Source organism: Somniosus microcephalus, chromosome 13 (genome assembly GCF_052327205.1).
Source record: "Somniosus microcephalus isolate GS21.2 chromosome 13, FLI_Smic_1.0, whole genome shotgun sequence".
Taxonomy (NCBI): domain Eukaryota; kingdom Metazoa; phylum Chordata; class Chondrichthyes; order Squaliformes; family Somniosidae; genus Somniosus; species Somniosus microcephalus.
In genome coordinates this window covers 166103383-166119581 of record NC_140999.1, presented here as the reverse complement: position 1 = coordinate 166119581, position 16199 = coordinate 166103383, and the positions used below count along the sequence as shown (strand labels likewise).

General features: G+C 39.2%; 2 protein-coding genes across 3 annotated transcripts in view; one reads left to right on the top strand and one right to left on the bottom strand.

Annotated features, from left to right (window-relative positions):
* The window catches only part of LOC147108756 (DNA (cytosine-5)-methyltransferase 3A-like), a 289893-nt gene extending 277577 nt beyond the window's left edge, over positions 1 to 12316 (bottom strand). The window contains exon 1 of the mRNA XM_086005535.1: positions 12143 to 12316. The gene's annotated coding sequence lies outside the window, so the exon portion shown is untranslated. The remainder of the gene's footprint in view (positions 1 to 12142) is intronic.
* A 59-nt stretch (positions 12317 to 12375) lies between these two features.
* Positions 12376 to 16199, top strand: part of commd7 (COMM domain containing 7) — a 31082-nt gene continuing 27258 nt past the window's right edge. Inside the window, exons 1-2 of one of the 2 annotated variants that reach the window (XR_015080645.1) lie at positions 12376 to 12657; positions 14555 to 14608. Coding sequence is in view for 1 of the 2 variants with exons in the window: in XM_086005534.1 (XP_085861660.1) it covers positions 12574 to 12657; positions 14555 to 14608 (138 nt within the window). In the remaining variant the exon portion in view is untranslated. The remainder of the gene's footprint in view (positions 12658 to 14554; positions 14609 to 16199) is intronic. The other variant, XM_086005534.1, reaches the window with a different exon arrangement.

The following is a 16199-nucleotide window of genomic DNA, read 5'->3' as shown; positions in this document are numbered from 1 at the left end:
AAGAAAAAAAACCACATTCACAACCTTAAACATCTGCACCAGCAAGAAATAATTTATAAGTTCAGTAAAGATAGGAATTAACATGGTACATTGCTCAACTTGACTGTATGAAGAGAGAATTGGAATTGAGGGCAGCATTTACAATTAATCATTACCCATTTATTCTACCTGAGGTGATCAGAGTTCATCTTTGAACAATTCTGTCCTTTCCAACACCTGGCTGCCCTGATATACATGAGCCAAAGTACTAAAGTAACTGCTATAATATATATTACAGTAATTATGTGAATTGTGCCTGCTGGCAAATCATTTTAAAATCTAGGAACAGCAGTTTAGCGAAACAAAAATCATTGAGTGATCTCTGATTACATTAATCCACAACTGCAAATTTCACAAGAATTTATGTTTTCATGAAACATTGCAAAGGAGTCATTTGTTCAACTTTATTACAAGTGATGCTGTTTCCAGATTGGCATTTTAAGAAATTAAAATACTTTAGGCTCAATATTTTAAATTATTTGGTTTGTAACCGAATGGTGTAGTTTAGTGCAAGCCCCATTTCAGGTGTGCGCAAAGTACTTCTGAGCCAATTAAGTATTTTAGAAGTGTAGTCACTGATAAAATGTAGGGAAACAGAACAGCCAGTCTGAACACATCCAGGTCCCACAAACAGCAATGAGATAAATGCCCACATAATCTGGCCTAGAAATTGGTTTGCACATTTTTCAGGTGCAAAGCAGACACTAAAGGGTCCAATGTGGCATGCAAATAATCTGCATCAGAAGTGCACCGCACACCATATTGGTTAGGGCGCCTTGTAGTTGTCCAGGGTGCCCACCTGACACAGGCATTGGGCCCACTGCATTTGTAAATCTAACACCTGTTTCAGGCACCTTTGTGAAATTGGTTTGCAACTGACCGCATCATGCGCCATGCAAGCTGTGGTCAGTTTTCTCAGGTACACAGTAACCAAACCAGCGGTCTTTAAAGGAACTATTGGAGGCCATCGCCAAAAAGGTAAGTAAAAAAAGTTTTACTTACCTGAATGTGGAGGCCCAAATTAAAATTGTGGGTCACTGCCGGTCATGGCTCCTCCCCCCGCTCCCACCCTACCATTTTGAAATCTATGCCATTAACAGTTATATACTGTAAATTCATTTTAATAGTTTTCTACAATTTAATTGGTTAAATGCTACATAACAATGCACTAAATGGATCACCTCCACAGCATCACCCTTTCAGAGTTTCATTCCTACCTTTCCCAAATTAGCAAATTTCGTGTAATGTCATCTCCTCCTGCACCTACATGGTCACTTCTGGCATTCCCAAAGGTTCTTTCCTGTTCTTCATGCTGCCTAAGACATCATCCTTAAGCATGGGGTCAGATTCCATATCTATACCAACACCACCACCATCAGCTTCTAAATTGTCTATGTGACAGTATCATGGATGCACCAGAACCTCCACAAACTATACACTGGCAACACTTAAAAAACCATCCTGTTCAATTCTTGCCTGAAACTTCACATCCTAGCTCCTGATTCCATCAACCTCCCGGATAATCCCAGTGGCAACCGAGTTGAGCTTCAAATTCAACCCCTAAATCGATCACTAAGAATACCTCACCTCCATCCCCGCTGAAAACCCTCATCATTGCTCTGTCACTTTCCAGATTCAATTCCTCCACTCTTTCCTAGCCAGCCACCCACGCTCTATCCTACACAAACTCCAACTCATCCAAAGCTCCACCATTTGCACGAAGTTCCCCATCATTTCTAACATTCACCGATTCCCCATTTGCTCATCACATGGATTTCAAAATCCTCGACTTCCTCTACAAATCTCTCCGTGGTCTCACTTATACTTCCGTAACAAGAAAAATATATTTTATTTGAAATTGTTTGTACATCTACTACATGGCTCTCTGCAAGTACATGAGTCAATTTGAAACTCTGATCTCACAAGTGGACCATTAAGAGCTGTCCCAGGATGAAAGCTAAATTTCCCTTGAGGCTAGAAAAAAAGAACTGGAATCATAGAATGTCACAGCATGGAAACAGGCCAGTCAATTAAATCTGATGATTTCTGTCATGAGCCATCTAGTCTAATCCCATCCTCTTGTTTGTTCCCCATATTCTTCTTTTTCAAGCAACTGTTTAACTTTGTTTAAATCATTTATGAGCTTTGATTCAATGGTTTGTGGCAGAGAAATCCACAGTCTAACCAACATTTGTGTGACTTTTTTTCTAACCTCCACTTTAATTATTTTTTGATTATTTTAAATTTGTGGCCTCTTGTTACCTTGACAACCACTGGAAATGATTCATCACTATTTTTATTATCATAAGGCCTTCATAATCTTGAAGGCTTCTATCAGGTTACTCATTTTATCCTTTCAAGTCTTGTTCTTTGTGCTCCCGTCCCAAACTCACCCCACCCCCCTTTTCCCTGGCGCTGCACTTGCTTAAAAGCTGTTCATCTCGGACATCTTCCAGTTCTGATGAAAGGTCATCGACATGAAACATTAACTGTTTCTCTCTACAGATGCTGCCTGACCTGCTGAGTGTTTCCAGCGTTTTCTGTTTTTATTTCAGATTTCCAGCATCCATAATATTTTGCTTTTTTAAGGAATATTTGCAGGTAGGGTTTTTGAGACTTGTTTTTTTTCCTCAAAGCAGCCAAGGTAAACAGGAAAGTTACTCCTTTTACCAATGGCAAACAAAGCATTTTATTTTGTACAACAAACATGCAAATATTTCATGTTCAGAAAATTAGCTTTTTACTAAGAAAATATTACATTATTTGGCAAAAATAGAATGAATGTGTAATGATAAATATATTATATGCATAGTCTATAAAAGAAAAAAAGATGTTCATAGAACAAATTGATTCCACATTTTGCTAGAACCTGACTACATGTTCCAAGTTAACAGTTCCTGAAACTCAATCCCATAGTTTAAAACAAAGCCAGAGTTTGTCAAACTTCATTACATTACGAACATACACCAGAATTCTTTCAAACCCATCCACAGTAAAGCATTCCTCTTGGGCAGCAGGGTCAGGGCCTTAAATTAACCCCTATGTCATTCATTTTCTTTCAAGATTTAAAAAAAAAATGTCCTCACCACTCATAATGTAGCAGCATGTTTCGCAGTTGTAAAGATGGTGGTACACAAACTTAGCATGTTCTACTTATTTTCAATGATAAAATGTAACCGGTTTCTTTTGTCTCACTTTTAAAAACTAAAAATTAATTAATCCAACTAGTTTCTCAATCTCAAACATTTTGCTTTGCGCAATTTCTGAGTCTGGGACGTATACAGCTGCCAGAAGTCTGTCACAATTTTACAAAGAAATTGTGTTTTGAATCAAGTCAAGTCACAGCATTTTCTTCTAAACACAGGGCTAATACATTGAGATGGGTCGAAATTATGCAAATTGAAAAGCCACAGCTGACTCAATTTACTGTCAATGAACAGGTTACTATAACAGCAGCAAAAGCCTATATGTTGCAGGCTTTGTCAACAACATTTTTTGCTTGAAACCGCAAATGTTTTTATATAACTAAATGTTTCTCCCCCCTCCCCTCCCGGCTATAAGATCAAATGAACACAAATGTTTTTAAATAATTAAACGTGTCCCCTGGCAACAAGAGGTTAACGGTAACAATGGATCATTTCTTATTCCAGTACAGCATTAAGCATCATTCTTCTCCTGTTTAACAGAATCTAAATGATCTTCACATAGATTTAAAAGGGCTTTGATATATACATTAAAATCATATGAGACAGATATAAATTTTTCCAAGTTGCAGTATTTTATTGTAATGTTACATGGCTTTTTAATTAAAGGAGTTTCTCTTACGAAACTAATTAAATAAGAATCTTTCACTCTGGGAGAACAAGAATTCTCTTCTAGTTGTAGAAATTGAGGGTCTGGCAAGTAAGTGTCCACCACAACCTACAAATACTACAGGTTGAAATGCCTCCAACAGCTCAATACAGTATTTATTTTGTTATAAAAATTAATAAAGATAAGCTAAATTGAATCTTGATAAGACACATAACTATTTTGCTGATGGTAAACAATTACAAAGTATGGAACTTCAACTAAATTGATGCTTAAAATAAAAGGCTAGAATACACAACAGATCTGTCAGCACACAAAGAGAAAAGATAGATTGCGGTTTTGGGTAGAGATCCTTCACCAGGTCTGATGAAGAGGTCACTACCAGAAAATACTGTGCATTTCCAGCATTGTCTGTTTTTACCAGAATTTCAGCATTTGCTGTTTTTTCTTCTTATGTAAATTGGTGCCTACGTTGTGCTGCATATTCTTAAGTGTAAGTTATCTTTACACAGGCTACAGTTCAAATGCTGAGCATTAAAAACTAGATGCTCAGATCAAGATTTTTGTATTTAATGTTCTGCTTGAATCATTTTTTGTGAAGGTACATTACACTTTATTGTCCCATGATCTCATATCTCTTATGACCAAGCAGATGGGACAGGTGATCCAATTCCAGACCTCAGTTAAGCTGCTCGTGCGCACACACAGCAGCCCAGTAGTAACTCTTCCTGTCCCTTGTAGGGAGTCATCTTCCTAAAGCCGTATAGTTCAGGTCAGAAACTCAATGAGAAATCAAAGCTCCATGCTAGCACACCAAATCACCACCTTGCTGTCCTGTGGATTAGATCATCTGTGTAATGGGAGAGAATGGGGAGTGGTTTATTACATTGATTCCAAGCAGAGCTGCAACCAATAAAATTGAAATAACTCCTAAAGCTATTAAAGCAAACATTCTTTCCAGTCAAAATTTTAATTTGTAAGAGTTTTAATCTTCGGTTTTTAATGTTTTGTGGGGCAGGGGTGGACATATTAAAATCTATCTTCAGTACTAAAGGGACAGACGAAACTAAACCAGCTTACTATCATGCGATAACTACTTGGGTATTTTTCTTTAAATGTTCAGCCACTTGAATAATCATTACTTATGAGATTTTCAGAAATCCATGCTACGTATAAATTATAACAGACTGTTTGGCACAAGCAGTATAGGCTGGTGTTGATCTTCCACGTGAACAGTAGTCCTAATTCTATGTGTAAGCTCTGTTCCCATATCCCTTTATTCACTTTTCCTTCAACCACATAACTGATATTTTCTTAGATGTTGACATTGTCTCTGCTTCAATCACCAACTCCAGTAGTGCATTTCACAGCCTCATACCCTGAGTAAAAACAGAGTTTCTCCTGCTCTCTGTCCTAAATCCCTTGGGGGAAAAATTCAGTATCGCTCCGTTTGGGGCGCCATTAGCAAAGTTTAGCGCCTGGCGCTAATTATCGCCTCCGACAGCAAACTTGGCTTTTATCGCCCCTGGAGGTGATTGGAGCGCTAAATCAGGCTCTTCACACCTGTCTTAAGGCGCAAATGCCGAGGAGCGAGACGTTACCTCAGAGCGCTGGCGAAGCAAGGAAGAGCAAATCAAAAAGGAACCTGCAAAGTGCTGCTCAGTACCCACAACGTTGAATCTCTCCAGAAGTCTCTCTCTCTCAGAAAGTGTGGTGCAAAAATGTCACCAACAAAAAAAGGCAGGAAGCAGTCGCTTTTAAATAGCGCTCCTCCAGTCCCTTTCTGACTGCAAAACGCTCCCCTCAACCTGTCGTTGCTAGCGGCAGGCGGTGAGGCAGGAGGCGCCACTCAATATCTGGTACGGGGCGCTACACACTCGACTGACGTCACAATCTGCCAGCGCAGGAGATCGTGGCGGTAGTGTTTAGCGCCACCACAAAATTTATAGTTGATTTAGTGAGCGGCGCAAACATCGCAGCGCCCGAGCGCTAGTTGCTTTATGCCCCATTAGCGTCGTCTTGAGGGGAGCTAACGGGAGGCGCAAACAACTGAATTTTTCCCCCCTTATATTTAATCTCATATCTATGTAACCTCGTTCTAGACCCCTCAACCACTGGAAACCATCTGTTTCTATCTACTTTATCCCATCCCTTCAAAATGTAAATACCGTACCTCAAATCACCTATTATCTCCTCTTTTCTAACAAAGTCAGCTCCAATTTCTCAAGTATTTCTTCATGCCAGACAAGATCTTAGTGAATCTGCACTATCCTTCTCTATTGCTTCAGCATCCTTCCTATGCTGTAGAGTCCAAAATGCACAGAGTACTCTAACTGTGGCTTTACTAAGATTTTATGTAGATCCACCATTTAATCTCAACTTTTATATGCTATACTTCTTGCCATAAACTCACTATTCGATTATTTTTTTTTAATGGCCTTATCCACTTCAGGTGCTACTTTTAATGTCTTTTGAATCTGATCTCCCAAATCACTCTACTCTTCCACATTATTTTTTTTTTTTTTTTTAATTTAACGTGCCACCTTGCATTTACTGACATTTGCCACTTCTTTGCCCATATCACCATCTTATTAATATCCCCCTTCAGCTTCCCTTGGTCCTCAAAATTATTTAATATACCTCCTATCCTAGTATTGTTGGCAAAGCTGTAACCTACTCTTTCGAACCTTATATCCAAATCATAATGTACACAGCGAACAGAGCAGTCCCAGAACACAACCATGTGGGACACCATTGCCCACTTCCAACCACTGAGAACTGCCTTTAACTTTTACTCCAGCTTTCATACCATCTAACTAGTTTTTAATCCAATTTGCTACCCTCCCTTTAATTCCATGCCCCTTAATCTTTTCCAATCGTCTCCTGCGTGATACCTTGTCAAAGGCTTTCTAAAGTCCATGTACACCACATCCACTGCATTTTCCCCATCCACCATATCACCTCCTCAAAGAACTCTTATCAGGTTTGTCAAGCAAGATTTGGTTGATTCTACTTATTTTCTCTTCAATTAGATATTTAATAATTTAATCTTTAAAGAAATTGAAGAAGAGGGCACTTGGGGCTTATAGGTATGATAAAAGAGAAAATACAAGAAAATAAGGAAAGAGGTTAAGAAAGAGAAGGATATTAAAAATAAACAGTAACGTATCAACAAAAGAGAATTGTTACATGCGAGGTTGGACCCCCGAGAGGAAAGGATAGCGAGTTAGAAGAGGATAAACAGAAACTGGCGAGGATGTATAACCAGTACCTTGCATCAGTGTTTACAAACGAGATTCCAAATGTTTCCTTACCACAGATGTTAAAACGAACTGGCATGTCATTACTTGGGTTCGCGCCATCTCTCTTTTTGAAAATGGCGATTACATTGACCAGTCCAGTCCTCCAGTGGGCCAACCCACATTCACTCTTCAAAGAACTCTCGAAGGCATCCACTATTCCTACCTCCATTTCCTCAGGATTGTGGGATGTAGCTAAAACAGGTTCCAGCATTTTGTCATCCTTTAGCTCAACAAACTTTTCTAATACTTTCCTTTATTTATCATATCTCTCTCACCTTTCTTTTAGCCAATTAACAATTACCTCCTCCCCAATATGCTTCTCTTTTGTAAACACTGATGCAAGGTACTGGTTATGCATCCTCGCCAATTTCTGTTTATCCTCTTCTAACTCACTATCCTATCCTCTCAGGGGTCCAACCTCACATGTAACAATTCTCTTTTGTTGATACGTTACTGTTTATTTTTAATATCGTTTCAGATTCTCTCCTTGCTTTCCTTCTCTTTCTTAACCTCTTTCCTTATTTTCTTGTATTTTCTCTTTTATCATACCTATAAGCCCCAAGTGCCCTATTCTTCAAATTTAGTTTGTGTCTAACCTCTTTACTCGAAGTTTCAGAATGCCATGAATAAAATAGTCTCTTCTTTTTAATTGCATAGATTTATTCTGCAGCTTTGCAATCTCCTTTTTAAAAATATCTCATTGTTGATTTACTATCCTGTATGCCAATTTCTCTGTCCATCTCACCTCAGTTAGCTCAGTCCTCGTCTTTTTAAAATCTGCCAATTCCGAACTGGAGCCCTTGTTTTTGTACTAACTTTTTTCCCCCTTTTATTTGAAGTATAATCCTTACCGTATTATGGTCACTACTCCCGAGGTACTCATGTACATTTGACTCATCTCCTGATCTATTTCATTACTTTTAAGTAGATCTAGCAATGGCTCTCATTTTGCAGGCATACAACCAGTGAGGAAGGAATCCTGCACACATTTTAGGAATTTAATTCCTTTTTCTCTGTTTATTCCCTCTCTGTCTCAATCAATGACTGGGTAATTACATATTCTAGAACAACAATTGTTATTTCTACTCACCTCCCTCATCGGCTCTCCTATTTCTCCCACAATTATGGGGTCTGTAGTTCTACCCCACTAATGTAAGGATCATTTTATCTTTAATATTTAACCATATTGACTCTAAATCTCTTTTGTGTACATCAGTCTTCTCTACAGCATGTATTCTTTCCTTCACCAATACTGCTAATTAATACTACAATTAAATATTATTTTCACTCAACATGTATTTGAAACAAAAGTTGCCAAACAATTAGCACCATGACACTGAGCTGGTTTTGTATCCTCAATCTCAGAGTATTGAAGTGGATTTAAATAATCCATCAAAAAAATTACAACTAATTAGTCTAGTGCAAGTATTTTGCATTGTTTTTGTAATTGCTCTGGTTTCTCGTGTGTTCTTATTCCATGTCATTTAAGAATTCTAATGTTCATCTAATACTACAAAGATGAATTCAACAGAATTAATGTGTTAAATACTAAATGGATGAAATAAGCCTTAAGATGTTTCTTTCTGAAAAAAGAAATTCAATATGCTGGAATATCTACAAATATTCATATGTTCTTATACAGTTTCAAAAGATAAGAACATAAGAAATAGGAGCAGGAGTAGGCCAATCGGCCCCTCGAGCCTGCTCCGCCATTCAATAAGATCATGGCTGATCTGATCCTAACCGCCAATCTACTATCACAGAACCATCTCCTGAATCTAACAGAATTAGACACACGAAATAGGAGCAGGATCAGGCTACACGGCCCCTGGGCCCGCTCCGCTACCCACAGGGCCATGTCCGATCCGAACCTAGACTCATGTCCAAATTCCTGCCCGCTCCCCGTAACCCTTAATTCCCTTTACTTCTAGGAAACTGTCTATTTCTGTTTTAAATTTATGTAATGATGTAGCTTCTACAGCTTTTTGGGGCAGCATATTCCATGGACCTACCACCCTCTGAGTGAAGTAGTTCCTCCTCATCTCAGTTTTGAAAGAGCAGCCCCTTATTCTAAGACTATGCCCTCTAGTTCTAGTTTCACCCATCATCGGGAACATCCTCCCCGCATCCACCCGATCCAACCCCTTCACAATCTTGTATGTTTCAATAAGATCGCCTCTCATTCTTCTGAACTCCAATGAGTAGAGTCCCAATCTACTCAACCTCTCCTCATATGTCCATCCCCTCATCCCCGGGATTAACCGAGTGAACCTTCTTTGTACTGACTCGAGAGCAAGTATGTCTTTTCTTAAGTATGGACACCAAAACTGTATGCAGTATTCCAGGTGCGGTCTCAGCAATACCTTGTACAACTGAAGCAATACCTCCCTATTTTTATATTCTATCCCCCTAGCAATGAAAGCCAACATTCCATTGGCCTTCTTAATCACTTGCTGCACCTGCATACTAACCTTTTGAGTTTTGTGCACCAGGACCCCCAGATCCCTTTGTACTTCAGTACTTTCCAGTTTCTTGCCATTAAGATAATAACTTGCTCTATGATTTTTCCTGCCAAAGTACATAACCTCACACTTTCCAGTATTGTATTCCATCTGCCAAATCTCTGCCCACTTACTTAGCCTGTCTATGTCCCCTTGCAGGTTTTTTTATGTCCTCCTCACTCACTACTTTCCCTCCCATCTTAGTATCATCTGCAAACTTTGATATGTTACACTCGGTCCCCTCCTCCAAATCGTTAATATAGATTGTAAAGAGTTGGGGACCCAGCACTGACCCCTGCGGAACACCACTAGTTACTGATTGCCAGTCTGAGAATGAACCATTTATCCCAACTCTCTGCCTTCTGTTAGATAGCCAATCCTCTATCCATGCCAGAATATTACGCCCAATCCCGTGATTTTTTTTATCTTAAGCAATAATCTTGTGTGGCACCTTGTCAAATGCCTTTTGGAAGTCTAAATACACTACGTCCACTGGTTCCCCTTTATCCACCCTATATGTTACTTCCTCAAAGAACTCCAGCAAATTTGTCAAACAAACTGTATAAGAGATAGTTTCCTTTACATAGTAAGGGCAAAGAAACAAGCTCTGCAGAAATTGTTTTTTTGATATACTTACAGACCAAAATATTACATAGAGATAGTTAACCATCTATCTACATTTAGAAAGGATCTGTCACAGTTTTCAAAAGGGAGAAAGGTCAGAAACTTAGAAAATAGTATGTCAGGCACTATGAGTGGCATATACAATAAAAACCACAACATTAAGGCTAACTCTCAAAATCTTACAGATCACAGCAAACAATTGAGTGCATAAATAATTCAGCAGATTTAAAGCTATATATTTTTTCCTGACTTTTCAGAATTATTTTGCAGAGCTCTTTAGGCATTTGATTGTGGTTGTTTGGAATGTATGTTTGGAATGTAAAACAGATTGACAATGTTATACTTCAGCCAAATGTTTTTCCTAAGTTAATTATATCAGGCTGAAATCCCATTTGTTGACTGCAAACAGTGAATATTTACACAAGGAATTAATTCTTCAAGTATCCAATCTTTAAATATTACAATCAACATGTATGAAATAAAAGTATCCAAACCATTAGCATTATGACACTGAACTCAGTTTGCATCCTCAATCTCACAATATTCAACACCCCCTCAAAAAATGATAATTACTCAGTCCAATACAAGAACTTTGCCTTTTTTGTAATTATTCTGATTTCTCTTATGTTCTTGTTCTACTCATGAAGAATTCTGCTATGAAAAAAGTTCAGCTGCCCATTTACAAACAACTCCTGAAAATACATTTTGGTCAGAACAATGAATTAAATCGATGTAAATAAAGTCTTATCAAGTACCTAGTTTTCAAGCCAAAAGGTTAAATGATTACACGCATGTTAAGGGAAAGCTGATCACTTTAACACAATGGAAATTGAATGTCAACGACTACATGGGTGACACTGTTGATCGTTTGCTGTAAAAACGAACGTTTTAAAAGTTGATGGCGGACCGCAAGTTAAATTTCATTTTGCATTCATTCATCTAGTAAAGTCTCCAAAACGTCACTTCGTGCCTGTGCACAGCGAGAAAAGATTTTTTTTAAAGTAGCTACTACTTTTCAACTCAATGAAATATTACAGTCCATCCTACCAGGATAATCTACTTGATTCCAATCTCAGCTTTTAACACGAAATATATTTAATATATTATAATTGTATGAATTGCCTGGTCACCTGACTTCCCTGGAGACCCGCCTACTGGAGGGATTATTAGTTATACCACAATATGCTACTGCCACCTAACTGAGTTTTGGATGAATCCAATCCTGAACGCTGCAACACCACCATTCCATCGGTAAATTTTATCGGTAATACAATACAAAAATATCAATATATAATCATTTAGTTAGCCTGCGCTGCCCTAAATACAAACACCAAAGCGAAAATAAACTAAGATCATAAAAAAGTAAATTAAACAAAAGAAGCAAGCAGCGTGTCAGCTTCTGAATGGCACTCGCCTCCAGAGAAAGAAATCATTTTTGTAAATAAAGGAACACTCAACTGCACACCCAGTCAAATTGGCTTGATTTACTTTTGCACAATGTATCACAGAGCTGCAGTGACCATTGTAACCATGCTAGAACTGCGATACAATAAAAACTAATTGAAAAAGCAGCACGGAAATGGGTTTGGTAACAAAGGACCTATAACTGCTGGTGAGCTGAACTGTCAAAAACTAAACAGATGAAGCCTTGCAACAAAGTGTCACTCGCCCTCGAAACCATCGGGATTGTTTCAAAAACCGTTTTTTAAAAAAAAGCATAAATCCTCCCCCCCCCACCCAAAAAAAAACGAAAAGGAGAAACACAAAGAAAATAAAAATAAAGATTTAAAAAGCCAAGTCAGCAGAAATCAAAATGCACCACACAACAAATAGAAAAGATTTATTTTTTTTAATTAAAAAACTTACTCTCGGTGGCTCGGATGCTGCAGATTGCGCCTGGCGGGTGCGGTAGGTGTCTGTGTCTGAGCTGCCGAGCTCCGGCCGGGCTGAAGGGAAGCGGTTTGTGAGCAGCTCGCTCGGGGCAGCAGGCGTGACTTTTCGCGGGACTCGAAACCCTCCCCCCCGAAACTGCGCCTACATTTACCGCCTCCCCCCATCAAATGCTTTTTAGCGTCGTCGAGATCATCACCCAGCAATCTCCTTCTAAAATATCTCTTGAATTAATTCATGCTAAATTGCAAGTTCTGATTTTTATTTTTCCCCTCCCCGCTCTCGCTCGGCGAATGTGTCGAATGTGCGGGCTGTGAACTGCAGCCAGCGCCGCTCCTCCCCCCTCCCCCTCTTGGTGGAAGCAGCAGGACAGAGGCAGTGGGGGGAGGGAGGTGAGAGAAGAGAAGATGCACAAATTGCACTTCAGCGCCGAGCCTGTGTCGGATTCCGTGTCGAGCGACATCCAGACACTTAATAAATTCTCCAACCAGGTAATTGCTGTGAATGGAGGTCCTTTTAAAAAAAATACATTGTTTAATGAACGTACGTGTTTGAATCTGCAGGAGGAAGAGAGGCAGAGGCTTCAGGTCCTGTCCCTCCTTTGGAGCATATTTATGCACAGAGTTGTAAACATCAGGAAAATGATAGGATTGATATTTGTGATCAGCAAAATGTTAGGATTGACATTTATGATCAGCAACGGCGATACATAATTGCAAACCCATGGAAATGGTAGGAGGAAAACTGCAAATTTGAAACTAAAACATCAAATACTGGAAACACACGGCAGGCCAGCTAGCATCTGTACAGAGAAAATATAGACCAACTTTTTGGGTGTATATCCTTCATCAGAACTGCGAACACGCAACTGTGTTTGAGTGACCTAAATCACAAAGGTCACATCTTTTTGAAACAAAATCAATTATCGTCCCATTCCCATCCAAGGAGTTGTTCACAAATCTTATCTTAAGGGCTGTCAACAGTTTGAAAATTTCTGAAACAAAATTATCTTGACAAAAGTTTTCAATCTTGGGTATTACTATAAGAGTGACTTTCCGTATGGGAGCCCGCTGCAAATATTGACACACTTCCAGTGTCCCCCTGTGTTAACTTGCAAAGACAGTGCTAGCTACCTACAGGAAACCAATTTTATCATTGTAGAAAATAGTTATTAGGAAACTGCAACTGAAATAGCATCTTGGTAATCCAGAAGTCTGATGATCTTGGGAACTCTCTTGCAAATCTAGGATCCGGGCAACTGAATTTGAAAATTTGCGCTGTAAGTAGAAATCTATAATGGTGAATGGACCTTTGTCTTATTATTAAAACATAAAGACAAGCAAGTCCAGCTAGTCTGGCATAATAGGTGCATTTAGAAATTTACCAAAATGTCTAATGTATACATAACCTATCACCTTTATACTGCAGGTGGGTTTGCAGCCACTGCTAACCTCGTTGCTCGTGTACTGCTGTAGAAAATTGGAACAATAAAATCTGCTCAAATCTCTGTTGTTACACCTTGTTCGGCATTCTGACAAGTTTGTGTTACAGCAGGTGTATGTGTGGAGGTGTTTTTAATCTTAGTTTCAAAAGATATGACATAGCTGATCCCAGTCTCCTGTTTACTAATCTAACCGTTTAGCCGATTATATAGGTAATGCAGGTTGTAGTTCCATTAACAAGTTGAGGCTTGTGCTTAAATCACATTTATTTATCCACTGTTCTAGAATATGAAATAGCAAGCTATAAATTGAATTGTATTGATGCTTTGAGAAAAGTGCATTTGTCACTTAGGGGGATCAAAGTAGTGTTGGTGATTAAGTTATTGTTAAATAAAACCTGGACATTTAGCAGTGCCAGAATGCCAGTCAGGATACCAGTATTTTACTTACTCTTATAGCAACGTCAAATCTATCAACAAATTTGATATTTGTTTTTTCTGGTTCACACATTTATACAGCGGGTAGTTTCGAAGCCACTGCTGTCCTAATTATTCCTGCACTATTGTAGCCAGCTCACCATCCTATACAGCATTTTGTCCAACTCGCCTTCTCTTTTGCTTCTGTTCAAACAAGAAAAGTAAAATGTGGGAGAAGCTCATATTAGTCCTCGGGTGTGTATACCGCCCTTCCCATTTAGTTTTATTTTAAACTGAACTGCTGCTGTAGAAGCAATGAAAAAGGTGAGGTAAAGGGAAAATATGCAAACTATCTTTTTGTGACGGTGAAGGCATTTGGGGGAGGCAACCATGTTTTTGAGTTGGTAGGATTTGAAAGTATTTTTTTATATAGAGAAGAAATCTAGATACTTTTAGAATTTGTATGGCTACGGTGTGCTTTATTTGTCAGTTATAATAAAGCATTTACATTTCATGAATTTTATTTGCAGCAATTCTCAGCATTAACAGAAATAATCTTCCACTTTGTTACAGAACCCACAGAGGTAAGAAAAGTTACGAAATTTAGCAGTTCTTTTAAGTGTACTTTGTATTTAAAAGTTGGCATTCTTGTATTGGAAATTTCTAGCTGGCTCAGTTCCTGGAATGGTTCATCCCACAAACTCAACTGGAATATTATGTTGGCTACCAGGAAAATAACATGCCGTAAGATAGCTTAGCAATTTGTAGGTGATGTTAGCGGATGGACACTTGCTATTTTTATATGGCATTCTTTTATTTGTTATTTTAATAAGCCAGTTAAAACGAGTGTTAAATATTCTTTTGCTAATATCAACAAGTGTGATTTCTAGCCGTATATCTTCTGCAGTGTGAACTTTTGCACTGCAGTTCTTTCATTCTTGCTGAGTGTGTGGACGTCTCCATTCGTTCACATTTTCTCCTACACCTTTTTTGGGGCCCCCAAGGCCATGCATCAAGGGCAATCAAATTAACAGATAGGCGGTTGGTTCCCAGGCCTTTGTTGTGTTGCTCATAAGGCAGCAGCTGGAATGTGTGCAAGCACAACCTACTCCCCAGTCCTCTGTCAGGAAGCCCAGTGAGTGCTTCTCTATTGCAGAATGGCTGAAATTGGCAACTTCATCTTGCTTTTTGGTGGACTGTAGGCATGAGCCTTTATCTCAGTCCTTTACATTCCAAGCCCAATTCACAATACTGTTTTGTTTTTAAGTTAAGGCTTCTTCAAGGTATTCAGCCTATATCCCTGCATTACATACCATCCTCAGCCAAGAGAATATCCAGGGGAGCCCACTCCAAGCCCTTTGTTAATGTTGCTAAGAATTAGGTACTAAGAGATGTGTAAGAACAGCCCAGGATTATCTTCCCTATAATGAATTTTCTTCCACCCTGCTGGTAAGTGCAGGCCTCTGCTTTTGGCTTCTCCAAAGCAACACATCTTGGGCCAGAATTTGCAGTGGGTAATAACGGCAAACTTACAGCATTCACCTTTATTACCCCATTGAAACTGACCGCAATTTCAGGATGTAGCATATGCGCATCTAAATGTGGAAGTCCTGAAGTTGTGGTCAGTCATTTACTGCTCCAAATCTGTTGCCCTCCCCCCCCGCCCCGGGCCATAGCCGGCAATCAGTGAAACTGATGAAACTTGGGCTTTTCTGTGGTACATAAGAACATAAGAAATAGGAGCAGGAGTCGGCCATTCGGCCCTTCGAGCCTGCTCCGCCATTCAATGAGATCATGGCTGATCTTCTGCTTCAATTCCATTCACCGGCCTTATCGCCATATCACTTGATGCCCTACTAGTCAGAAATCTATCGACTTCTGTTTTGAATATACCCAATAACTGAGCCTCCACAGCCCTCTGGGGTAGAGAATTCCAAAGATTCACCACCCTCTGAAGAAATTTCTTCTCATCTCAGTCCTGAATGTCCTACCCTTTATCCTGAGGCTGTGGCCCCTGGTTCTAGACTCCCCAGCCAAGGGAAACATTCTCCCAGCATCCATCCTATCAAGCCCTGTAATAATTTTGTATGCTTCAATGAGATCCCCTCTCATTCTTCTGAATTCAAGAGAATACAGGCCTAGTTTACTCAATCTCTTCTCATACGACAGTCTTGC